This window comes from Microcaecilia unicolor, chromosome 2 (genome assembly GCF_901765095.1).
Source record: "Microcaecilia unicolor chromosome 2, aMicUni1.1, whole genome shotgun sequence".
Lineage (NCBI taxonomy): Eukaryota > Metazoa > Chordata > Amphibia > Gymnophiona > Siphonopidae > Microcaecilia > Microcaecilia unicolor.
Window position 1 is genome coordinate 397,793,190 of NC_044032.1, and position 26,263 is coordinate 397,819,452.

At 44.6% G+C, this 26,263-nt stretch overlaps 1 protein-coding gene across 3 annotated transcripts in view; it reads left to right on the forward strand.

The window, feature by feature from the left end:
- AFF1 (AF4/FMR2 family member 1) overlaps positions 1-26,263 on the forward strand; it is a 430,143-nt gene that overhangs the window by 326,028 nt on the left and 77,852 nt on the right. For all 3 annotated transcript variants that reach the window (XM_030190611.1, XM_030190612.1, XM_030190613.1), the window contains exons 10-11: positions 3,609-3,765; positions 7,897-8,817. In XM_030190611.1, the coding sequence (XP_030046471.1) occupies positions 3,609-3,765; positions 7,897-8,817 (1,078 nt within the window). The remainder of the gene's footprint in view (positions 1-3,608; positions 3,766-7,896; positions 8,818-26,263) is intronic.

Consider the following 26,263-nt stretch of genomic DNA (forward strand, 5'->3'; position numbering starts at 1 on the left):
GCATGAATTTGTAGTGAAGGAAGTCTGAATGGGTACAAGATTTCCTCCAGAGGTGTTCAGCGGATCGGGTGCAGGAGCGAAGGTGGCGGATGCAAGGGGTCAGCCAAGGTTCTCCTTTCCTCCAAGGTATACATGTTCAAGATCTGTATACATGTAGAAGATCTGCAAGATACAAGCAAAATGAGAAGCAAGGGAAGACAGAAAAATCAACATATTGGAAGAGACAGAAAAGCAGAGAGATGGGCAGAGACATAGAGAGGATAAAGGGCCACAACAAGTAAAACCAGAATTTTGTTCTTCCTTTTGGAATTACTACACAAGAAGCCCATATAAAGGTGGGCCACTGTTCCTTGTCCTGTGCATGATAGGGAGTGGATTGGGGGAAGTGAACATCATGTTTCATGACAGTTTAGACAGGCTGCAAGAAAATGGTTGGAGCAGTAATATGTGAAAGAAGCTTTATGGCTGAGCAGGGAAGGCAAAGGTTGTGGTCTGATGATTTAGTTGCAGATGTAGGTAGGATGAAGAAAAGTAGCTGCGGAACAAGGCTTGGAGGGAGAGAAGGGAGTTTTATCATGTTGTAAATCATGCACTGACTGAAAGCCAAAGCAGCATTAGGAACAAAGCAAGCAAAAAAGCATTCTGTTCATAGGTGCCGAGTCCGTGGGTGCTCAAGCACCCCCAATATTTTCGCCTGGTGCCCACCCTCTTCTCCCTCAACAGTCCTCCGCCAGTCCGCCCTTGCCTTCCTGCGTGCCGCCCAGAATTTTAAAAGTCATCTTACCTCGGAGTCCCGGCGGCAGCAGTGAAAGGTGAGTAGGCTCAGCGCGCTTCAGCCTTCCCTTCTCTCTCAGCTCTGGTCCCGCCCTCATTTCCTCTTTCTGCAAGGGCGGGACCAGAGCTGAGAGAGAAGGGAAGGCTGAAGCGCGCCGAGCCTGCTCACCTTTCACTGCTGCCGCCGGGACTCCGAGGTAAGATGACTTTTAAAATTCTGGGCGGCACGCAGGAAGGCAAGGGCGGACTGGCGGAGGACTCTGTATATTAAAGGCAATTCTATAACAAGGCGCTCAAGATTTCATGCTCCTTTGCACATCTTAATGCACAAAAAATGTACGCTTACACATGTAATCTCTATTCCATATGGATGTACGTGCAAATGCAAGGCAGGTATGCTTCCCTGCTATGCACATCTTTTATAGCATGCTATAATTTATGTGCACCATTGAAGCATTTAGGTGCACCCAGTTATGTCTATGGCTGGTGTAACTGTACATGCCTAAGTGTAAGGCGCACCAAAGCCGTGTTCTAGTATTGTATAAAGGAATCTGGATGCACAGATGCCGTTATAGCATAGACTTTTATGTGGCTTTAGGGCACCTAAAAAGAGACATCCACTTACAGAATTGCCCCAATTATGTATTTTATATGTACTTGTGTATTTTTAAAACTAAGGGCCGTATTTACTAAGCTGCGTTATAGGTTCATTATAGGCACATTAGCATTTTTAATGTGCATTAACCATGTATGTGCCTACAATATTCATATAGGCGTCTACACAGCGCGCACACTAATTGTAGCGCGTTAAAAATGCTAATGCACCTTATTAAATAGGGTCCTACATTTTTTGTTGACTATGCTGCCTTTTTTAAAATATACATTGATGTGGAATACAAAAGCCAGATTAAACTAAGGGCCCTGTTTACTAAGGCGCATTAGCGTTTTTAATGCGCCTAAAATCAGCGCGTGCGTTAACCATGTAGGTGCCTATAGGGATATTATAGGTGCCTACACGGTTAATGCATGTTAAAGATGTTAACGCGCGTATAACAGGGCCCTAAATTACATACATCCTAAAGATGAAAGGTCACAGGTCTGATATCTGAGTTGGGAATTCTGCTTCCTGAATTGGATGGGGATGGAAAGTCACTGAATGATTGTAGTGTTCTTAACATTTTTACAGTGTGTCCTTGGGAATTCTTTCTATATATGTAACTGCTTAAAATGTTAATGAGTTTGTCCACTAGTTCTGTGGGCTTTTTTAAAGCTTTCAGTATTGTACTACTTGTGGTAACAATGGCAGTAGGAACTAGGAAGTAAACTTGAGTGCAAAGTGGGCTGTCTCAGCTCCTCCCCTGAGGCAGCTGTGAGCTACTGTGAATATGTTTCCTCTTCAAAAGGACTCTCCATGGTGTTTCCCAACATAATAGCAATGTAAGATTTGTCTGACATGTATTTTTAGCTATACTTTTTTTTTAAAGTTTGTTGTAGGTTTGTTTAGTTTTGTATTTCCTGGTGACTGTCCAGCTTCTTGGTTTTGTAGTTAGCGTAGAACCGCAAGGTTGACTCCGGAATAGAAATTTTATTATTATTATAGCAGACTAGAGGATCAAGTAGCTGAAAATGTAAAGCCAACATTCTTAACTCACAGCTCATGAAATGTACATCTTTCATTGTGATTTCAAGCAGGTAAATCAATATAGTGTTTTCACACCATTACATGTTTTTCACATATTGCTGTCTGGAAGTATAAATCAAAATGCATTAATAATCTCAGTTTTGGAGATCTTCAAAATGGCTCTAAGATGCATTCTAAGGAGCTCCCACTATGATGACATCAGTCTTTGAAAAGTTGAAAATTCCTGGAGCAAATTCTATGTCCAAAACATCCAATTTTAAATGGAGAGAGAGAGACTGTATTTTATACAGGGCAGCAGAATACTTTTTTAGTTGAATGTGCCAAACAAACCAATCTCTGGCTCTTCCCCAGCCTTCTAGTTGTTGGTGCTGTGTGGCCCAACGCTTTCCGCTGACTTTGCCATCATAAATGTAGATCCTGTGGCCTCTTACTTACGTGTGTCCCCAATACAGGTGACTAATTTTCCAACCTTCTATCCTTTTTTCATATTCCAATAACCTGGAGGACAGACTTGGTTCTGATAAGCATAAGCAGCTTCTAAATGTCCTGCAAACCAAAGTGATGTTTCTACCAAGGGCAGGGAACCTCATACCACCTTCTCCCTGTAAGGAAGAGATGGTGGACTTTAAGTCCTTGTGGTAACTGAAGTATATGTGTTGACCTGTGATTCACTTCTAACACAATAAGTACCTCTCTGTTCCCCAGCTCTGTAGCTAGCAGCCTGTTACCTCCTCGGCCTCTACTCCTCCATCTTCCTAGTAAGCATCTTCAAGCTGGTACATCTCCTGACAGCACACATTAGATTCTTCAAACTGTTGCTGCATAGATATCGGCATCATCAGGCAGGAGTCCTATCGCTCAGACTGTGTTGTCTAGCTCTTGATTAGAGTCCTGCAGCTGATGTCAAGCTTATCCGTTGGGCTGCAGACAATAGGAGTTGACCCTAATAGGTAGTCTCGGAACTTGCCTTTCCTTACCCTAAGGGGAAAAAATAGAAGAAAATAAACCAAAGAAAGGAATTAAACAGTTCAAATAGGAGCACACAGGCATCACTAGTTAAGAACCCCTGTCCTAGGTGTACTTTTTCTATTTTCTGTTTTTTTTTTTCTTTTTGCCTGTTTTTTGTCTTTCTGCAAAGAGAAGGGGGGGGAAAGATATTGCTTTCTAATACAGTTGTCTTGCCACCCTGTAGCGCCCCTCAATCTCAGCCTGACAGCGTGGCTTCAGCACATTCCGTGAGTGCAGATTCGGACAGCACCAGTGACTCGGACAGCTCTTCAGGTTCCGACAGCGAGAGCAGCTCCAGTGAGAGTGAGGTGCACGAACCCCTAAGGACATCTACACCTGAGGTGTGCTTTTTAGCTTGGTGACTTGCCTGCGGTGAAGGTGTGGCTTGTGATACTATGCTCTCTCTTGCTGGTTGCTAGGCTGACCAGCTGCACAGTAGCTGTTTCTGTACCTGTTCACTTTGCACCCTGCTTGAAGTAAGGATTGTACATTCTACTGACAAATGCAACTTCTTCCATTTGACTCAATAAACAGGCTGCTAATAAACTCAGATCAAGAACTGATTAGATGTTCTTTTTTTGTAGTCCTTAAATGTTCCAAAAGGAACTGTGATGATGTGGGAATAAATTAGTCTACAATCTATCTGTAGTTGAAGCCATAGTACATCTTAGAACAGGGGTGTCCACCCTCTGCCCTCACCAGGTCAGGTTTTCAGGATTTCCACAGTGAATATGTATAAGATATATTTGCATACAATGGAGCTATTGTATGCAAATAGATCTCATATACATTAATTGGGGAAATCCTGAAAATCCAACTGGATTGTGGCGACTGAGGTTGGACACCCCTGTCTTAGAATATTTTAAATAGAAACAGAAAAATATAGGCAGATAAAGACCATATAGCCTATCCAGACTGCCCATTCATGCTATCTACCCTTCCTATCACACTCCCTTAGAGATCCTATGTATTTGTCTGAAGCTCTTTTGAATTCAGGTACTGTTTTTGTCTCCTCCACATCCACCGGGAGGCTGTTCCATTAATTCACCACCCTTTTCTTGAAGAAGTATTTCCTCAGGTTATTTCTGAGTCTGTCCCCTTTCACCTTCATCCTAGGCCCCCCGTTCTAGAGCTTCCTTTCAATGAGAGACTTGCCTCCTAGCGTTTATGCCGCATAGGTGTTTAAATGTCTCTGTCATATCTCCCCTCTCCCACTTTTCTTCCAAAGAATACATATTGAGATCTTAAGTCTATCCCCATATTATTATTATTATTTATTGCATTTGTACCCCACATTATCCCACCTATTTGCAGGCTCAGTGTGGCTTACAGAGTGTAGTTATGACATAGTCATAACAGGATCTTGTATACAATCAGTATTAAGCAGAAGTTGTATGAGGAATTAGAGACGGAGGTGTTAGGGTGGTGTAAGAGTTGCATTTTGATACTTGAGTGCTTTGACGAAGACCACTTACCATTTTAGTAGCTGCCCTCTAGACTGGCTCCATCCTGTTTATATCTTTTTGAAGGTGCGGTCTCCAGAATTGTACACAATATTCTAAATGAGGTCTCATCAGAGTCTTATATAGGGGCATCACCTCCTTTTTTTCTACTGGAAATTCCTCTCCGTATTCACCCAAGCATGCTAGCTTTTGCCGTCGCCTTTTCTACCTGTTTGGCCACCTTAAGATCACCACATACGATCACACCTAAGTCCTGCTTCTCTTCGTGCACAAAAGTTCTTCCCCCCTCTCCCCCTAAATTGTACTGTTTCCTTGGATTTATGCAGCCCAAATGCATGACCCTGCATTAAATGTAAGCTGCCAAATTCCAGACCATTCCTCTAGCTTCATTAAGTACTTCCTCATGTTATTCACACCATCAGGAGTGTCTACCCTATTTCAGATTTTGGTATAATTTGCAAAGAGGCAAACCTTACCAGACAAACCTTTAGCAATATTGCTTACAAAAATTTAAAAAGAAGCTGGTCAAGAATTGAACCTTATGGCACACCACTGGTAACATCCTTATCCTCAGAATGAGCGCCTTTCACCACTGTCATCTTCCACTCAACCAGTTTCTAATCCAGTCACTCACTTTAGGGCCCATACTGAGGGCATTATTTATTTATTTATTTATTAATCATCTATGTGGAAACATGTCAAAGGCTTTGCTAAAATCGACCTCCCTTGATCCAACTCTCTGGTCACCAAGTCAAAGTAATTACAGATTTGTCTGACAAGACCTGCCTGTAGTGAAACCATGTTGCCTCAAGCCTTGTAACCCATTGGATTCCAAAAACTTTACTATTCTCTGTTTTAAAAGCATTTCCATTAATTTACTTACCATAGAAGTCAGACTTACCGGCATGTACCATTTTTTTTTGTGTATACCTTACCTTGATTTATGCCTGTCTTTTTCAGGGCACAGACTGTATAAGTCTGCCCAGCACTATCCCCGCCTCTCAACCACCTGCCCCGCCACCCACCACCGGCTCTGGCACAGACAGTATAAGTCTGCCCAGCACTATCCCCACCTCCCAACCATCAGCCCTGCCTCCCACCGCTGGCTAAGCTTCCGGGGATCCCTTCCTTCTGAGGAGGATTCCTTTGTTTATCCCATACATGTAGTTCCCAACCTCTTCCTTACTTCCGTTTTTGTGGAGAAGGACCACATCTGTGCTCTTCTCTAGTCCTCAGGGACCACTCCTGACTCTAGAGAAGCATTGAGAAGGTCAGCTAGCGGAGCTGCTAGAACTTCCCTAAATTCCTTCACCACGGTTCTACCACTCCTCTATTCCTATTTGTGTTTGTCCTTTGCAGTCCTGCTCCCAGCCCTTCAGCTGTGAACATAGAACAGAAATATTTGTTAATCAATTCCACCTTATCTTTATCAGCGTCTACATATTCCTCCCCTTCACCTTTGAGTCTCACAATGCCACTTTTGCACTTTTCCTGTCACTAACATATCCAAAAAATGTCTTGTACCCCATTTTACCATATTGGCTATTTTTTCTTCCATTTGTATCTTTGCTTTCCTGACTACTTTTCCATCTTCTCAAAGCTTTTCCAGATATTGTCACTTGTCTTCCTCTTTCTGCTCTCGTAGTTTATAACAGCTAACCTCTTATTCCTTACCTTTTCAGCTACTACATGTGAGAACCAAAGTGGCCTCCTTTTCCTCTTACTTTTATTTACTTTCCTCACAAAAAGGTTTGTTGCCCTTACAATACCTCCTTTCAGTTTTGCCTGTTGCTTTCCAGCTTCTTCCAGATGCTCCCATCCAGACAGCAATTCCTTGAGGTAATCCACCATCTGAATAAAGTTAGTTTTTTTGAAGTCTAAAACCTTCACTTTTGAATTGAACCCTCTCCGCATCTTTCTTAATATTAAACCACACTATCTGGTGATCACTGGATGCCAAATGATCACCCACTATAACATCAGAAACCTTAGTTCAGTATGGCCCCATCAATTTTCCAAGATGGACCCAACACGGGCTGTGTTTCAGTGCACAGCGCCTGCGTCATGGGTCAAATATTTTCAGTTGTGCAGTGAATACTGTGTACAACAACCGAACTTCTTCCTTATGAAATGTGAAAGATTTCCAATCACTTAGTGAAGTGGTTACTCAACGAGTTGCGAGCAAAAAGGTCCTTTCATTCTTTAATAATGCTAAAAATGCTACTGCAGCTTAATAAAATACCTCTTTAAAAACAATCTTGCGCCTGTGTTTACTAAGGGTGCACTATGGGCGCATTAGCATTTTTAATGCGTGTTAAATGTTAATGCGCCCATAGAAATGTATAGGCACGTTAGTGTTTAACATGCCTGAAATTTAAAGATGCGTTAGAAATGCTAACGCATCTTAGTAAATATACCCCTTGGAGTCTTTGTGGGAAAACACATTGAAATTACCAACTTATGTGGCAGCAGCTTAAAAAAAGGAAATAGAATTTTAGGAATTATTTGGAACAGATTAGAAAATAAAATGCAGTTCTGACAGTCGCACTTCATAAAGGATTTAGCTGTACTAGAAAAAGTGCAGAGAAGGGCAACAAAAAATGATGAATGTAGGTCCAACTCACTTAGGAAGAAAGACAATAGCAGTGAAGAGCTTCTCTGTAAAGACTGAGAAAAATTCTGGGGAAGGTTTGCAAAGTCATGAGTGGTGTAGAACAAGATCTCAATAAGTCATAGTATACTTGAGGAGTTGAATTTTGAATTTGATATCAGAGAAAGTGGTGGAGGCTGGTAGCATAGCTGAGTTGCTAAAACAAACAAAAAAAATAGCAGCCACATAGCCTGGGTGTCCATGTTTCATACTTCTGAGAGTGAAATAGGAAGCTGATCTCCCTGTTGGGACTGATGATCTTTCAGGTTTCATGGGATGATGTATTTCTTGCAGATGTTCTGAATGCCAGCTCCAGAAAAGTATTTTGAAGTTGATTATTGTTTTTTGTTTTTGTTCAGCCTGATCCACCTACAGCGAACAAATGGCAGCTGGGCAGCTGGTTGAACAAGGTCAGCCAACCAACAGCTCCAGTGGATGTCCAAAGTGATTTGGTTCAGGAACAACAGACGCACCAGGAGAGCAAAGGCCATGGAAAGGACAGCAGTTGCTCTCATGAACCTTTAGACACTAAGGAGTCTTATCCAAAACTTTCTAACAAAGCACCAAGGACTTCAGCACCAAGGACTTCACAGGAGGGGCATGAGAGCAAAAGGAGTTGTCAGAAGTCTCCACCACATTGTGATGGAGCTCTGCCAAGGCAAACTGTTGGTAAAAAGCAGCCCAGAAAATCTGGACAGACTTCACTGAAAGAGGAGCCAAAAGGTGGACTGAAAATAGAAAGCCAACCTGATCCATACAGTGCTAAAGAACAGCCTTCAAGAGAAAAGCCAAAAGTGAAAACGAAAGGAAAGCCAAAATCTAGTGACAAGAAGGATCAAAAACCGCCAGAGTCTCTACCCCTTCTACCCCTTGAAAAGAAAAAGCACAAGAGCTCTCATCAGATAGCCAAGGATACTGAACATGAGAAGGGCCATGTGGCCCTCAGCCATGCAGAACACTCCCCAAGTCCTCTAATTCACAGCCAGAGCTTATCCAAAATTAGGACTACAAGCAGTAAGTCTACTGCTGAGGACTTCCATAGGAAGAGTGTGCCATTACTCACCAAGGATAGCAGGTCTGTGTCACTACTAAGGGAAAATCGGCTTCCTCGTTCACTTGTTGTCAAAATAGAGCTGTCACTTCTTTCAAGGGTTCCAAAACAATCAAAGAAAGGGTATTGTCCTAAAAAGGTGAAGAGCAATGAGGATTCCAGTAAGAAAAAGCACGAGTCGGAGAATAAAGGAACGGAGACTGCCAACAAACCTCACAAAAAGAGGAAGGTGAGAGCAAACTAACAATTGTGCTTCATAAAATAGGCTGTTTTACCTTGTGTAGTTCTTTCCACATTTTATTTTGGTTTACTCTTAGCTTCAGATTTCAATTTTATTTCAATGTTCTGGTTGCTATATATTGGTTTTAGGGCATCTGTATACATTGTCAGGTTTGATACCAGTTTGTACACCAGCAAAAGAATAGTCCAGAGGTAGTGATTTCCTTCAGTTGTGAGGAAATCTGAAGGAGGAACTTATATGATCTCAAAAGCTTGTGTGTAGCATGTTTGGATTTGTCTTATGTTGATCCAGGAGAAGCTATTGCTTACAATGAACTCAGCTACATTCTATTCATCTGTCTTTTCACAAGCATCTATAAACCGGTTACCTTAGTAATTTAAGAACATAAATCTTTCATTCACTTCCTTCATGCTTGGATTGCAGGGCCAGCACTTCCATTAAGCAAACTAGGCAACTGCCTAAAGCGTTGTAATGTGTGTGTGTGGGGGGGGGGGGGCAGCAAACAGCAATTTTAAATTACACTTCCTTGTGGCCCTACCCCAGCATTTCTCTCAGCAGCTCAGCCCCTGTGACTTTAAATAGCATAGCCATTTCCTCTGCCATATGGGGGCCAATCTCACAGGATTATGGGATCTTGCAGTTCAGACTGCAAGATCAATCCCACAAGAAAGAGAAAAATGATGCATTATTAAAGTGCCATTCCTCCTACCAGCTGCAGGAGCTGAGCTACTGAGAGAAATGCTTGACTAAGACCACCAGGGGACTGTTAATATCACCAAAACCTACTAACATTCCCTACCTTCATCATCAGTCTTACCAGAATCACCAGGCCCAGCTCCATCCCCTACCACCACTAATCATTTGAAAACAGGTTATGGGAAAGGTGCTTGCTTTTCAGAGAATGATTTGGGAGGAAGGGTCAGCAGGAAGAGGGATATCTACATGGGTCTAGTTCAGTTTTTCCCTTGCTTGGAGCCAGTCTGGTAACAGTGGTGGAGGGCTAGGAAGAGTGAGACTCTAAGATAGGGAGGATAGGATAGAATATTAAGGGGGATATGGAGAGGGCGAGAAGACCCAAAATGGCATTAAAATGGACTGGAACCAGGTCAGAGGGTGAGCAACAGGGAGGGGGCTTGAACTGGTAATAGGATAACAGGCAGAAGAAAGCGGATGAGGAGAGAGACTTGGGAAGGGAACTAGTGCAGAGCGTGGAAACTGGAGATGAGAGAGGAGAAAAACATGAAGATATGAAAGACTGGGGAAGGAGTGAATGGAGAATGAATGGACTAGGGAAGAGATGAGTGGGAGAAGAAGAAAGAGATCAAAGTCGTACAGAGATATAGATGAGGAAATTAAGCAGACAGGAGATAAAAGAAACAAATGGGAAGGAGACCCTGAAAGAAAGAGAAGGCACTGAATGCAGAAAAAAAGACCATAACCAGTGTGATTTAGAAAAAATAGATGCCCAGAAAAATATTTTATTTAAAATTTACTGATTGGAATATATCAGCTTTGCAAACGTGCATCTCTGGTGGCTGTATTTTGCACAGTATAGGAGGAAACACATTTCTGTTCCCTTTTTCAGTGTTGCACTACATACAGAGCTTGGTTTCTTTAGGTTGAGTTCTCATTTGAAGATGGGGTTTCTGTCAGGCTCCATATTTTCAGGATAAGTTAATCCAGGCCTTGGTTTACCTCCTTGCATTTGTGGACTTTCTCATAGGGAAATCAGAACTATCATTCTGTGCAGCTGGATTAAAAAAAAAAAAGGACTGGATCAACCAGTTCTGTAAACCTGGAGTCAGCAAATTACACGTTGGGTAAATTGTATGTCTGTGTTCTTCATGTATGACAGAACTGAGGTAATTTACTTGAGCTTAATTTTTATGTAGGGATCTTTAGCAGTCTGACTTGTTCTGTTTTTCCAGTAGGCAGTGTATCAGTGTTTCAATTGTTTATATTCCACATCAATTTATTTCAAGCTCAGAGTAGATTACAAAGAGAGAAAAAAGAGAAAAAGAAAAAAAAATTAAAACTCAATTTAAAAAACCCCCAGTATAAGATCAGTGGAGCGGCTGCTAATTCAGTTAAAGAATTTCTGGAGCAGCCATGCTACTACTAATTTCTATAGTGTTATTAGACATGTAGGGCTGTTCACAAAACATGTAAGAGACGGTCCCTGCTTCATGGGGCTTACAGTCTATTTAAGACAGACAAAGGAATAAGGGGTTATTTATTATGGGAGTGATTATAACAAACATGGGTACTGAATAGGTGAATAAGAGGTTCAGAGTTAAAAGAAGCCTCAAAAAGGTGGGCTTTGAATGGAGCCAGAGGTTGGAGCATTGCGTAATAATTCAGGAAGTGTATTTCAGGCATATGGTGCAGTAGTATAAAAGGAATGGAGTTTGAATTTAGCAGTGGCGGTGAAGGGAGCTGATAAGAGCGACTTACCAGGTGAAAATGTTCCTGGGGAGTGGTGGAGAGATACTGAGGACCTGCTGAATGAATGCACTTGTAAGTTGGTAAGAGGAGTTTGAACTATGTACAGAAACAGATAGGGACATGAAGTAACATGAAGAAAGGGGGTTATGTGAGTGTAACGACTGGCGGAGGATTGATCTTGTAACAGAATTTTGAACAGATTGAAGGGGAGAGAGATGGTCTGGTAGAAGACCTAGTAGTCTAAGTGTAAGGTGATGAAAATGTGAATAACAGTTTGGGTAGTGTGCTCAGAAAGGAAGGGATGGATTTTAGTGATCTTAGAGAGAGAAACTACAGGTTTTAGCAGTCTGTTTGATATGTGTGGAGAAAGAGGTGTCAAAGATGATCCCAGTGTTACAAGCTGAGGAGACATAGGATTAGAATGTCATCCATAGAAGTAGAGAATGGAGGAAGAGGAGAGGTGGGTTTAGGCCGTGAGACAACCAGGAGCAATATCAGACAAGCAGGCTGAGACCTGGACCTGGATTTCTGGTGTGAAGAGGTAGATCTGGGGTTTCCATGGCGTCCCACAGATCAATCCAGAGACTTGTGGGGTTGTGTCCCTCTACCAGCAGGTGGAGATAGAGAGAACCTCCGAGGTTTGCTATATGTGGACCTGTGCAGCCAGCTGAACCTCAGTATTCTCTCTATCTAGCAGGTGGAGGGACATCTCTGTGCAGCTCTGGTTTGATCTTGGCTACTGGTGTCCTTTGGGCCTAGTTTAGCACAGACAGGGGTTGAGTGGCTGTTTGCAGCTTGTGGTGTACACCTGGTGGTGCCAGGTCCCTCCCGGTCTCCCCCCTACCTTTCCTCCGTTGCCCGGGGCTGTTGGCCTGATTGGGTGTTTCCTTTCTCTCTTGACTAAAAAAACTAAAAAAAAAAAAAAAAAAGTAAGAGACTTTGTTTTTGTTTAATCATATGGAGGAACTAGATGTTCTGCCAAGTCAGTTTTGGGGCAGGTGTTTGTGGAGCATGTCAGTGCCTTCTGAGACGGCTAAGCGCTGCTCCCGGTGTGGGGGCCGGAGAGCAGCATCGGGGGAGTGTGAGTCCTGCTGCTGTCAGCCCGCAGCAGGTGTTCAGCGCGATGGGGGTTCCCCTCAGGCGTCCGGTGAGTCGGAAGCGCAGGGGATAGTTTCGGCGGTTTTCTTGGGGCAGTTAGCGCAGTTTGCATTGGCGGGCGCCATTTTTTCGTCTCAGGCGTGACCCGCTCTGCATGTGGCGGTTGATAGACAAGAGCTGTAGCGCGCTTCTGTGGCACAGGCTCCGATGGAGGGAAGCGATGTACAGGGAACAGGAGAGTCCCTTTCAGTTCCTTTTTCCCTGGATTTTGTTTTATTAATGCACAATGCCTTTCTTTTGAGGAAGTCAGGAGCTTCTCTTCAGGCAGCCCCTTCTCTTTCTCAGCAAACTTCGGTTGCTGCAGCCTCTCAGTCTTTCCTGCCAAAACGTCCCCAGGTGACGATTTTGGATCCTGAGGAGCTGTCTGACATAGATGGCCGGGTTTTGTCTCCGGGCTCTCCCTCAGAATCTTTGGATTTGGCAGATGAGATCACCCTGCCCTCTGAGGAGGGGATGATCTGACGGCTGCCCGCCTTTTTCGCAGGGAAGAGCTTCCCTCCCTGATTGTTAGGGCTTTTGAGGTTTTGACCATTTCCCCCCTGAATCGTCAGGGGGAACAGGTCCGGTGCCCTCTATTATGTCTGGCACCAAATGCCCACCTCGTTCCTTTCACGTGCATGAGGCCATTAAGATCCTTATTTCAGTGCAGTGGGATATGCCGGACAGTGGGCTTAAGGTTGCTTGGAGTTATGTCGCGTCTTTACGCGCTACCTGCTCCTGACTTAGACTTGTTGAAGGTCCCTACGGTGGATTCCGTAATCACAGCGGTCACTAAGAAAACCACTCTCCCTGTGGAGGGTAGCATGGCGCTCAAGGACCCTCAGGATTGTAAGTTGGAGACTTGCTTGAAGCTGTCCTTTGAAATAGCGGCCCTTTCCCTGCAGGCCTTAGTTTGTGGCGCGGGCATGCTTATCGTGGATACAGAAAGCCTCCTCTCCGGAAGATGTTGTGGATGTTTTGCTGGCCTTGGAGTCCGGTTTAGCCTTTCTTGTGGATCTTCTTTATGATCTTTTGAGGTCTTCGGCGAAGGAGGTTCCCTAGCGGTCACCGCGCGTCGCTGGCTGTGGTTGTGGCATTGGGCTGCAGACGTGGCCTCTAAGTCACGTTTAGCAAGGCTTCCTTTTAGGGGAAAGCTTTTGTTTGGGACAGACTTAGATCAGATTGTGAAGGACCTCAGTGACTCTAAGGGCCAGTGCCTCCCAGAGGACAGGTCCAAGTTTGTACGACCGTTGGGATTGGACCTAAGTTTAGGGATACTTAGCATTACCGTCCAGGTCGCGGGGCCTCTTTTCAAAGAGCAAAGTCTTCTCAGAGGCCTCAGCCCTTTCGAGGTGACAGGCGGGCCTTCCATGCCAGTAACAGAAACCAGCCCGCAGCCAGGTCTGCCCAATGGTGGGGCCCTGGTCCGTATCCAGCCAGTTATTGGGCGCAGACTGTCCCTATTCTTGGTGGAGTGAACCAGGGTAACATCTGACGACTAGGTCTTGTAGGTTATCAGAGACGGCTACAAGTTAGAATTGGCTCATCCGATAGTTGACTTTTTTTCTGGAATCTCCTTGCAAATGTCCCGCCAAGGTGCAGGCTGTTCGACACCCTCCTCAACTTACAATGGCTGGGTGCCTTCCAGCCTGTACCCTCAGCAGAAAGAGGGTGCGATCAATACTGCATTTATTTTGTGGTGCTAAAAAAGGGCGGTTTTTGGCGACCCGCCTTATATCTCAAGTGCGTCAACAGGTCCTTATGGGTTCGTCTTTTCCGCATGGAAACCCTCCGATTGGTGATCGCAGCGGTACAGCCAGGGGAGTTTTTGACCCCTCTCAATCTCAAAGAGGCCTATTTACACATTCCAATCTGGCCTCCCCACAGGCACTTTCTTCGCTTTGCAGTGCTCGGTCATTTTCAATTCAAAGCGATGCCCTTCAGTCTAGCCACAGCGCCTCGGACCTTTTCCAAGGTCCTGGTAGTAGTGGCGGCCTATCTCAGGAAGGAAGGGATTCAGGTGCATCCCTATCTAAATGACTGGCTTGTGCAGGCGTCTTCTTTCAAGGAGAGTCAGCGGGCAAACGACAAAGTGGTCAGGTTGCTTCAGTCACTTGGTTGGGTGATCAACTTCCCGAAGTGCAGCCTAACACCGTCCCAAACGCTGGAATACTTGGGGGTGTGCTTCGATACCTGATCAGGGATAGCTTCTCTTTCTTCAGCTCGATCACAGCGGTTACAGGCTCAGTTACGAGCGCTGTTTCAAACTCCGAACCCGCGGGCTTGGGACTATGTACAAGTTCTAGGTTCCATGGCCTCCACCTTGGACGTGGTAAAGTGGGCCAGAGCTCACATGTGCCCCCTCAAGTGGCACCTTCTGAGCCGTTGGTCTCCGCTCTCTGAGGATTACGAGGTTCGGGCGCCATGTTCGGGCCGTCTTCACACAATCATGCACTGGTGTTTAATTCAAAAGAATCTGGTGTCGGGCATTTCTCTGGCAACCCCGGACTGGAAGATAGTGACCACTGATGTGTCACTCTCTGGCTGGGGGGCTTATTGCCTGCAACAGATGGCCCAGGGTGTTTGGACTTCGACGGAGATGTCGTGATCCATCAACCGCTTGGAGTTACAGGGGATTCGTATGGCCCTTGGAGTTTCTGTCTCTTCTCTGCAGTTGCCCAGTTCGAGTTCTTTCGGACAGTGTGACGGCGGTCGCCTACGTAAACCATCAGGGGGGCACCCCTAGCACATGAGGCGGCTCTGATCTGCCGTTGGGCAGAGACTCATCTCTCTTTCTTGACAGTGGCTCATATAGCAGAGTCAAAGAATGTGCAAGCGGAATTTCTCAGTCGCCACCAGTTGGAGCCGGGGGAGTGGACGCTCTCCCCTCTGGTCTTCGATCAGATAACTGTCCGTTGGGAGATGCCAGAGATGGACTTAATGGCCACTGCATTCAATGCGAAGGTTCCCCGTTTCTTCAGCAGGGGACGAGAGCTGGGCTCAGAAGGCATCGATGCCCTTCTTCAACCTTGGCCCAGGGGCCTGCTCTATGCCTTTCCCCCGTGGCCAATGGTGGGCAGGTTACTGACTCGCATTGCCGGTCATCCCGGTTGAGTGATCCTAGTGGCCCCGAATTGGCCCAGATGATCCTGGTACACAGATGTGATCAGGCTTCTGTTGGATTGTCCTTTTCTGCTACCGGTGCAGGACGGTCTCTTGCTGCAGGGGCCAGTCATGATGGAGGATCCCTCCCCCTTTGATCTTACGGCCTGCTCCTTGAAAGGGCGAGGTTGAGAAGAAAAGGGTATCCGGACGCGGTTATCGCTACGATGCTGTAGGCTCGGAAAAGATCCACCTCAATAGCTTATGCTAGGGTGTGGCGTACCTTCGATTCGTGGTGTGCGAGTTCAGGATTTTCAGCGGCTTCGGCTTCAGTATCAGTTATCCTCGTGTTTCTTCAGGAGGCTGTACAAAAATCACTCTGGTTGAGTTCTCTTAAGGTGCAGGTGGCAGCTCTGGCATGTTTTAGAGGCCAGCTTCAGGGGTCATCCTCGCCTCCCACCCAGATATGGTTCGTTTCTTGAGGGGCATAAATCGTTTGCGCCCTCCTCACGTGCCAGTTCTGCCATGCTGGAATCTTAATCTAATTCTCAAAGCGCTTCAGCGTCCTCATTTCGAACCCTTATCGGGGATTACGATTAAGGATCTTGAAGGCGATTTTCCTGGTAGTCATTACTTCCGCTGGGAGAATTTCAGAGTTGCAGGCCCTTTCTTGCAGAGACCCCTTCCTGCATTTTACGGAGGCGAGGGTATTGATTAGGACAGTTCCTTCGTTTTTGCCCAAGGTGGTTTCTTGTTTCCACTTGGGGCAGTCCCTGCATTTGCCGGCCTTCCGCCAAGAAGATTACCCTGAGCAATTCCAGGCTCTTTTCTGCCTCGACGTGAGATGGGCTTTTCTCAGGTATTTGGAGGTGATGAATGAATTTCGTCTTTCTGACCATCTCTTCGTCCTTTTTGGAGGCAGTAAGAAGGGTCATATGGCTTCCAAGGACACCATAGCCCGTTGGTTGCAGGAGACCTTCTCTTCGGCATACGTGGCATTGGGCAAGCAAGCCCCTTTGCAAGTTTGTGCTCACTCTATGCGAGCTCAAGCTTCCTCCTATGCAGAGTCCCATTTGGTTTCTCTTGAAGATATCTGCAGGGCAGTTACATGAGCTTCGATCAATACATTCACTCGTCATTATCGGGTGGATGTGGCAGCTCGTCAAGATGCAGTGTTTGGCTCGTCAGTGATTTCTGCCGGGTTGGGGGTGTCCGCCCTACTTGAGGACTGCTTGGGTACATCCCACAAGTCTCTTGATTGATCTGTGGGACGCCATGGAAGGAAAAATTAATTCTTACCTGATAATTTTCTTTCCATTAGTCCCAACAGATCAATCCAGAGGCCCCCCCCCCCCCCCCCTCACTGGGTTTACTGTCTGAGGTTTTGTTGCGGTTGGTTAGTATTTTCCGGGTTCTGTTGTTCTGAATGTTCCTTTGTTTGATTAAAAAATAAAATAAATAAATATAGAAGTGGTGGAAGTATGTTGGGCAATTGGTCTGACAATGTCAGGAGAGTTTTCTATTGTTTCCATTTCACTGCTTTGGTATCGTTCATACTGAGGTTCAGCTGGCTGCACAGGTCCACATATAGAAAACCTTGGAGGTTCTATCTCCTCCTGCTGGTAGAGGGACACAACCCCACAAGTCTCTGGATTGATCTGTTGGGACTAATGGACAGAAAATTATCAGGTAAGAATTAATTTTGCCTTGTCAGTGTAAAGTTGGTACTGAAAAGAATGTGAGGAGATCAGAGCTCCCAGGAAATCCTATATAATAATTCTCACCTCCAACGTTCTATCTTGCTGCCTGTGTCCGTGACTTCTTGGTCTGCTAGGCTCTGAAGCCCTGGCTGACGTCACTGGACCCATTATGATGCGAACCCGAGGAAAAAAAAACCCTCACAGCTGATCCACTCTCCCCCCCACCCCCCCACGAGTTCCAGACCCCATCTACCTCCCTCCCTCCCTCCGATTTCCACACCCTCCCCTCCCTCCGATTTCCAGACCCCCCTGCCGCGACCCTCTTGAGCCACCCTTCCTGCCACCAACACGTACCTGTGCTGGTGGGGAACCCCAACCCCCACCACACAAAGTCCTCTTCTCGGCCGCGCGGTGTGGACGAATGAGCTGATCAAGTTGCAGTCTGTTTGTGTGCGTGCGTCTGACGTCCTGTGTGCAGGGTCAGTCAAGAGCAGAGTTTCTCAAACTGTGGATTACAACCAAACCCACATTTGAGGTTGAGACCTGGATGGATGCTTTATAGAATGTTGTTTTCCTGCGCCTTTTAGGGTCACATGCTTTTGTTGGCTGCATGAATTGAAGTTGCAGCTGCCAAAAGATTGATGAGCACGGGCCTAGAGTCTATATAAACTCAGAATTCAACTTCAGCTCCTGCTAATACCAGTCCCTGTGTTGCCAAATCCCCTCTCTAAACCATGATAATTTAGTTCTTCCAGGTTGATTTTCAGTTTATGTGAAGACATCCAATGATATATCATTGGTCTGTAGATGAAATGTACACAATAATCTGCACACTTGATTGGAACAAAAAACAAATATTGTCTGTGTAAGAGAATAAGGAACATTCCCTGTCTCTATTGATTTGTTCCCAATAAAATCTGTTAGATATATCTAACTTTTTTCCTAGTGACCTTATATTCAAATAACAATATATTGTGACGGAACATATTGTGGTCAGAAGCTTAGGATGTTTATGGATATGGCACGAGCCACACAGTTGAAACATAAGAAATTTCTAGATTTGAAGCTTCAAAGTCTTGCTTCAGGAGCTACTGTTTTGGTTTTTTTTTTAAGTTCCCATGCAAATGTATGATTACCTGTCAAAATTACTAATTGTTTTCCTTGAACCTAGTCAGGTAGAAACCTTTTTGTCAGTCAGCATCAGCTAGACCCTAGGCAAGATTAGTTAATTAAGGGTATTATGTAAGCATTCTTAAGAGATACTGATAAATTATTTAATTTCTTTATATTTTCTTGGTTTAAACCATGTGCTGTCTTTGAGGTAGGCTTTAGAAACGTTACTTCTTTGGTATTGTATTTTATTTTTCATAAGTATAATTGCTTGGTGTTTCTTTTGAAACGAAGTAAAGAATTTATTATGAAATAACAAGGAAAACATTCTAAATGCCTATAATCTATCTTGCAGATGAAGCAGGGTATTCAAATGTAAATAATTTTTTACTGCTAATATTCTAAACCCAATGATAATACAATTAAATATTTGAATATAAAAGTTTATTCTATCAAATTGTAAGTAGCATACTATGCCATAATATTACTATTTGTTTTTCCTGAAATTGACTGTTGCCTATCATTCTTGCTGTACTTTGCCTTGAGTGAATTTCTTCTAAAAGGTGGTAAATAAATCCTAATAAGTAAATACATAAATTTTTATATTTATCCTGCAATACACCTCCCTGTCCTTTAATGGAGAGCAATCTCCCCAAAACCTGCCAGCATAGAATAATCCCAGACTAAAATCCACCCACCAGACACTCAGGAAATAATCCCCCTCCCCCATCCCCTTCCTACTCAACCCACATCATATCAAGTATATGGAGGCAATCCTTACATTACAATACCTTGTGACAAGCATGTGGTCTAGGGCTTGGTGTAACAGGTTTTATAGTTTTCAATTCTGGGAGTTACTGCTGTTTTGTTGTGCCCCTTCTGATCCAACTTCTATTTCAGAAGGGTGAAACCAGCAGATCTGGCAGTGCTGCTGTGCCTGTCTTCTATTTCCTGTTGCTTCCACTGCCAGCGGGCAGACCTACTACTACTACTACTATTTTGCATTTCTATAGCGCTACAAAGCATACGCAGCGCTGCACAAACATAGAAGAAAGACGGTCCCTGCTCAAAGATTACAATCTAATAGACAAAAAATAAATAAAGTAAGCAAATCAAATCAGTTAATGTGAATGGGAAGGAAGAGAGGAGGGTAGGTGGAGGCGAGTGGTTACAAGTCAAAAGCAATGTTAAAGAGGTGGGCTTTCAGTCTAGATTTAAAGGTGGCCAAGGATGGGGCAAGACGTAGGGGCTCAGGAAGTTTATTCCAGGCGTAGGGTGCAGCGAGACAAAAGGTGCGAAGTCTGGAGTTGGCAGTAGTGGAGAAGGGAACAGATAAGAAGGATTTATCCATGGAGCGGAGTGCAAGGGAAGGGGTGTAGGGATGGACCTAGTGAAGCAGCAGGCTCAGTAGAAGAGCCGAGATGGAGCGATGCTGGATGGGGGTGGGAGAGAGACAGGAGTGTTGTATGATGGGAGTGAGTTAACTTCGCACGTGATCAGGATTACTGTGGCGGTGTACTGGAAAAAATTACTATTGGCCAGTTTATGCATTATTAATCTTGCAATTAAACATTTTAGTTGTGATTAATCAAGCAATTAAAATCTTTTAATGGATGTGCAGTCCTAATATTTAACAAGAAATACAGAGTTATGTCAGATCACAGTACCAGGGGCCTTAAGTACTCATAAACTTACCAACCTAGAAAACTGTAAAAAGAACTATAACCTACAGAGACCATTTAGCTATACAAAATGAGATTCTTGATACTTAAATCACAGTAACATAATAACATAGTAGATAACGGCAGAAAAAGACCTGTACGGTCCATCCAGTCTGCCCAACAAGATAAACTCAGATGCGCTACTTTATATGTATACCTGACCTTGATTTGTATCTACCATTTTCAAGGCACAGACCATAGAAGTCTGCCTAGTTCTAGCCCTGCCTCCCAACCACTAGTGCTGCCACCCAATTTCCACTAAGCTTCTGAGGATCCATTCCTTCTGAACAGGATTCCTTTATGTTTATCCCACGCATTTTTGAATTCCGTTACCGTTTTCATCTTCACCACCTCCCGTGGGAGGGCATTCCAAGTATCCACCACTCTCTCCGTGAAAAAACACTTCCTGATATTTTTCGTGAGTCTGCCCCCCTTCAACCTCATTTCATGTCCTCTAGTTCTACTGCTTTCCCATCTCCGGAACAGGTTCGTTTGCGGATTAATACCTTTCGAATATTTGAATGTCTGTCATATCACCCCTGTTTCTCCTTTCCTCCAGGGTATACATGTTCAGGTCAGCAAGTCTCTCATACGTTTTATTTATTTATTTATTTATTTATTTATAGTACATTTCTACCCCACATTTTCCCACGCATGCAGGCACAATGTGGCTAACATAGGATAAGTAAAAAAAAAAAGACAATACAATAAGAGAAATGGTAAGAGACATAAATTAGGCAAGGAAGGGAAAGAGGGGGCATAACAGTTTAGGGTTAAGTGGGACTATTGAGCGGTAAGAGTGTGAGGGGAGTAGACCAATCCAAATAGGTGGGTTTTCAGCAGCCTCTTGAACAGTTGGTGGTCCATTTGCAGTTTTAGGTATTTCGGCAAAACATTCCAATTCTTGACACAGGAGTATTGGAAAGATGAAGTGAAGATCTTCTTGTATTTGACGCCTCTGCAATTTGGGAAGTGCAGGTTGAGATACGACCTCGAGGTGGCTACTGCGTTTCTGGGTGAGAGGTCGATAAGGCGAAGCATATATTCTGGAGCTTGTCCGTAAATGATTTTATGAGTTAGGGAGCAAATTTTGAAAGAGATACGTTCCCTCACGGGCAACCAGTGGAGAAGGAAACGCAGAGGTTGAGCATGCTCAAAACGTGATTTTCCCAGGATTAGTCTAGCCGCTGTGTTTTGTGCGGTCTGGAAATTTTTCAAACACAAATCCCATACCATTTTTGTAGCTTTTCTTTGCACCGCTTCAATTTTTTTTACATCCTTAGCAAGATATGGCCTCCAAAACTGAACATAATACTCTAGGTGGGGCCTCACCAGCGACTTGTAGAGGGGCATCAACACCTCCTTTCTTCTGCTGGTCACACCTCTGTATATACAGCCTAGCAACCTTCTGGCTATGGCTACCGCCTTGTCACACTGTTTCGTCGCCTTCAGATCATCAGATGCTATCACCCCAAGATCCCTCTCCCTGTCTGCACATATCAGACTCTCACCGCCTAACACATACGTCTCCCATGGATTTCTACTCCCTAAGTGCATCACATTGCATTTCTTCGCTTTGAATTTTAATTGCCAAACATTAGACCATTGTTCTGCAGATCCTTTTTCATGTTTTCCACTCCCTCTTGGGTGTCCACTCTGTTACAAATCTTGGCGTCATCCGCAAAAAGGCAAACTTTACCTTCTAACCCTTCGGCAATGTCACTTACAAATATATTGAACAGAATCGGCCCCAGCACCGATCCCTGAGGCATTCCACTACTCACCTTTCCCTCATCTGATCAAATTCCATTTACCACCACCCTCTGGTGTCTGTCCGTCAACCAGTTCCTAATCCAGTTCACCACATCGGGTCCTATCTTTGGCCTGTCAAGTTTATTCAAGAGCCTCCTGTGGGGAACTGTGTGTGTAAAGCTTCGCTGAAATCTAAGTAGATTACATCTATAGCACGTTCCTGATTCAATTCTCCGGTCACCCATTCAAAGAATTCAATGAGATTCATTACTTTTGGTAAATCGTGCCAAACAGGTGTAGATGTTTCAGCCAACAAACTATTAAAGTCCAAGAAAAGCTTTAGTTGAGATGGTCCAAAGAAAATATATTTAATTTTATTTAAACTAAGAAAGTATTTACAAATTTGACATAGAACAAAGGGGCCCCAAGAGCCAAGGCCTCAAAGCGTAATGCAAAAAAAGGAATTCCTTCATTCCTGATTACTTTACAGAAGTAGGGATACATCCACATTTTTTCTCCTATAAATATAAGTATTACTATAACTAAAGAACCAAGTGAAGGGTTTGATCCTAGTCCTTGGGGGCATACAAAAGTCACTAACAAGGTTCCCCTCTGTAGATCTTCCACTTCTGACCTCTTCAAAAACGCTATGATATCCAGACTGTCTACCAACCGATCCACAGTGAATTCTTCCTCTTTCTCTTGTCCTTCTTCTCTTCTTGATGGTATATAATAGATCTTACTAAATAGAGGTTCTCTGGAATTTTCAAAATGTATTTTATATACTTCTGGAGAATAACTATTGATAACAATTGTATTTTAGGAAAATTTAACAGTCTAAGGCCCCTGTTTACAAAGCTGTGCTGGTGGCTGCCAATGCGGTAATATTGACACAACCCATTCACTTTGAATGGGGGTACGTTTGAGAGATCTAGAAGCATTCTTCAAGTTCTAAATCTTCCTTCCAATAACCCCTTTATCTTGCACCAGGAGGTTTTGGGTTGCTTCTAACCTACTGTCCTCCTCCCGGGTTTTGATTGATGTTCTTCCTCCTTAGCTTGAATTCTCAAATGTATATTCAGGCCTTTTTTGAGGGGGTACTGAGTACCAGCACCTTTTCCACTGTCTGCTAAATTTGACACATGGTTCTCGTATTTTAATGAAAGAGCTCAGGTTCTACATACAAATTCTACCTTGTCATAGATTCTATGACTGGTTGCAGGGGTCCTGTCTATTGTAGGGTGGGTCCCTCAATGATCACTCCACCCCTGAAGGGTGGCCTGGCATTTGAGTACCGGCACCTTTTTTGCTGGACAAAATGCACTGTGTATATTCAAGGTAATTATAGCCTCTGCCTGTCAAACCTATCTAGTGTAACATTAGAAGGTCTCGCCAGAGGTGATTTAAACGTTTGTGATTAAAGAGAGAGCCTTTAGTACATTGGGGGAAAATATTCAGCTCACAACAAACCCCCCTCTCTTTGAAACACCCAAGGCGCTGGTTAGTTATACCTTATTATTATTTCTGTGATGGTTCAGTCTGCCCTAATGCAGAAGATATCTTGGGTCAAACAGTCTCTTATCCTGCTGTTCCACCACTGGCTTGTTTAAGAGGCACACCAATCCAGTTCGCCTGTGAGTCCACCTCAGTAAGGGTTGAAGCATGCTGCAGGGAGGAAAAGGACTGATTGCTGAGCTTAAAAGATCTTCCTGAGCCCAACTCAGAGAGGTTCCCTGCACTCTGCATTGGTGGGCATTCTCTCCAGTGGTGTGTTAACAAAATCACACAGCAGCTCGTGGATTGTTGTCAAGTAAGCAGCCCTCCAAAGATGAAGTGGTGGCTGCATCTGGATTTTTCCCTTCCTCCTACATATGAAAGGGTAGAAAGACACAGAACAGTTAATCAACGAAAAAACCTAGCAGCATGCAAACGTGTGTCTTTCTCTAGGAGGCTGCCTTGGCCCAACTCTGGTGCTCTTAAGGATTTTCAACCCTTTTATCAGTCCCCACATGGGAAAAGTGAATGTAAAGTTTGGTCTTCCAGCTCATTCAGAACTGGCCTCTAATAGTCTTAAGTGGCAAAGACCTTCATTAATAATTACCTTGGGTTCAGTGGCGTACCTAGGGTAGTTGACACCCGGGGCCGGTCATTTTTTAACCCCCCCCCCCCCCCCCCCCAAAATCCAGTACTAGGCATGCCGAGAATACAAAACACTCAGGACCTATAGAGCAATTCTACCATACCATAAGCAGTCATTTCTACGAGTCACACAAGGAAAAGGAAAGAATCTTAAACACTACAGTGAGCACTAGAACATCAATTCACCTATTGTAAAACGAAACCAGACAGAATAGTACAGATCGTAGATCCTGCACAGTCAATGCCAACTGAAAGCCATGTCTTTTTCACAAACACAGATACACCCTAATCCACTATAGAATAAGTAATCATACACTTTCTATTTAGACAAAAATTAAACTGAATCCCCAATGCCAGACTCTGCATACAATGCAACACAACAGAAACTGTCCCCTAGTACTGTGCAAAATATAAAGACAGCAGATGTAAATTTGAAAAAAAAAAACCTAACAAGTACCAATCACCACTTTACAAATTAACAAATAGAAATAAAACAAATATAGAAAGTAAAATAATACCATTTTATTGGACTAATACATTTAGCTTTCAGAGGCCAAAACCTCCGTCCTCGGGTCAGTACAGTATAGTGCTGTTACAGTATCCTATCCTGACCTGAGGAAGGGGGTTTTGTTCTCCGAAAGTTAGTCAAAATGTATTAAAATGAGTCCAATAAAAAGATTACCTTATTTACATGTTCTATTATAAACATTTAACACATCTACAATACTTTATCCTAAAGCAAAAAAAATAAAAAAATATATTTTATTTACAGTTTGTTGTCTCTGGTTTCTGCTTTCCTCATCTTCTTTTCACCGTCTTCCTTCCATCCAGCATCTGTCTTCACTCTCTCTCTCTCTGCCATCCAGTGTCTGCCCTCTCTGCCGTCCCTTCCATCCACTGCCTGCCCTTTCTCTCTGCCCCTTCAATCCACCATTTGCCCTCCCTCTCCCATTCATCCAGGGTCTGCCCTCCCTCTCGCTCCCCCTTCCATCTAGGATCTGTCCCCTCTCTCTCTCTCTCTGCCCCTTTTTTCAGCCCCCAGTTCCAGCCCCCTTCTCCCCTCTGAACACCCCCACCCCAGTCCCCTTCTCCTGTCTGAGACCCCCACCACAGTCCCCTTCTCCCCTCCCCTGTCTGAGACCCCCACCCCAGTCCCCTTCTCTCCTCTGAACACCCCCATCCCAGTCCCCTTCTCCCCTCCCCTTCCCTTTTCCCCTCTGAGATCCCCACCCCAGACCCCTTCTCTCCTCTGAGATCCCCACCCCAGTCCCCTTCTCCCCTCCCCTGTCTGAGATCCCCACCCCAGTCCCCTTCCCTTCTCCCCTCTAAGATCCCCACCCCAGTCCCCTTCTCCCCTCCCCTGTCTGAGACCCCCACCCCAGTCCCCTTCTCCCCTCTGAACACCCCCACCCGAGTCCCTTTCGCCCCTCTCCTTCCCCACCTCAGTCCTGTTAAAACCGGCAAGCAGCGTCGCAGGCAGCGCCTCGTGCCCTGCTTGTAAAAAAAAATCAAATCTCCTTCCTTCTCGTCTTGACATCTTGACGTCGACTCGGGCCTTCCAATCAAATTGATTGGAAGGCCCGAGTCGACGTCAAGACGAGGAGGGGAAGGAGATTTGATTTTTTTTTTACAAGCAGGGCACGAGGCACTGCCTGCGACGCTGCTTCACCGTTTTTTTTAATGTGCGGCACCGCGGGAACGGCCACGGGAGGCGGCGGGAGCGGAGCACCCCCCACCCACTGGCACCCGGGGCGGACCGCCCCCACCGCCCCCCCCTTGGTACGCCACTGCTTGGGTTTTATCTCCTATTTTATATTTCCATTCCAGCTCAGCCCAATCATTGCTAACTGTTCTTGTCCAGAGGCCACAGACCACAGTTCTATGCAGCCTGATTACATAAGTACATAAGTACATAAGTAGTGCCATACTGGGAAAGACCAAAGGTCCATCTAGCCCAGCATCCTGTCACCGACAGTGGCCAATCCAGGTCAAGGGCACCTGGCACGCTCCCCCAACGTAAAAACATTCCAGACAAGTTATACCTAAAAATGCGGAATTTTTCCAAGTCCATTTAATAGCGGTCTATGGACTTGTCATTTAGGAATCTATCTAACCCCTTTTTAAACTCCGTCAAGCTAACCGCCCGTACCACGTTCTCCGGCAATGAATTCCAGAGTCTAATTACACGTTGGGTGAAGAAAAATTTTCTCCGATTCATTTTAAATTTACCACACTGTAGCTTCAACTCATGCCCTCTAGTCCTAGTATTTTTGGATAGCGTGAACAGTCGCTTCACATCCACCCGATCCATTCCACTCATTATTTTAT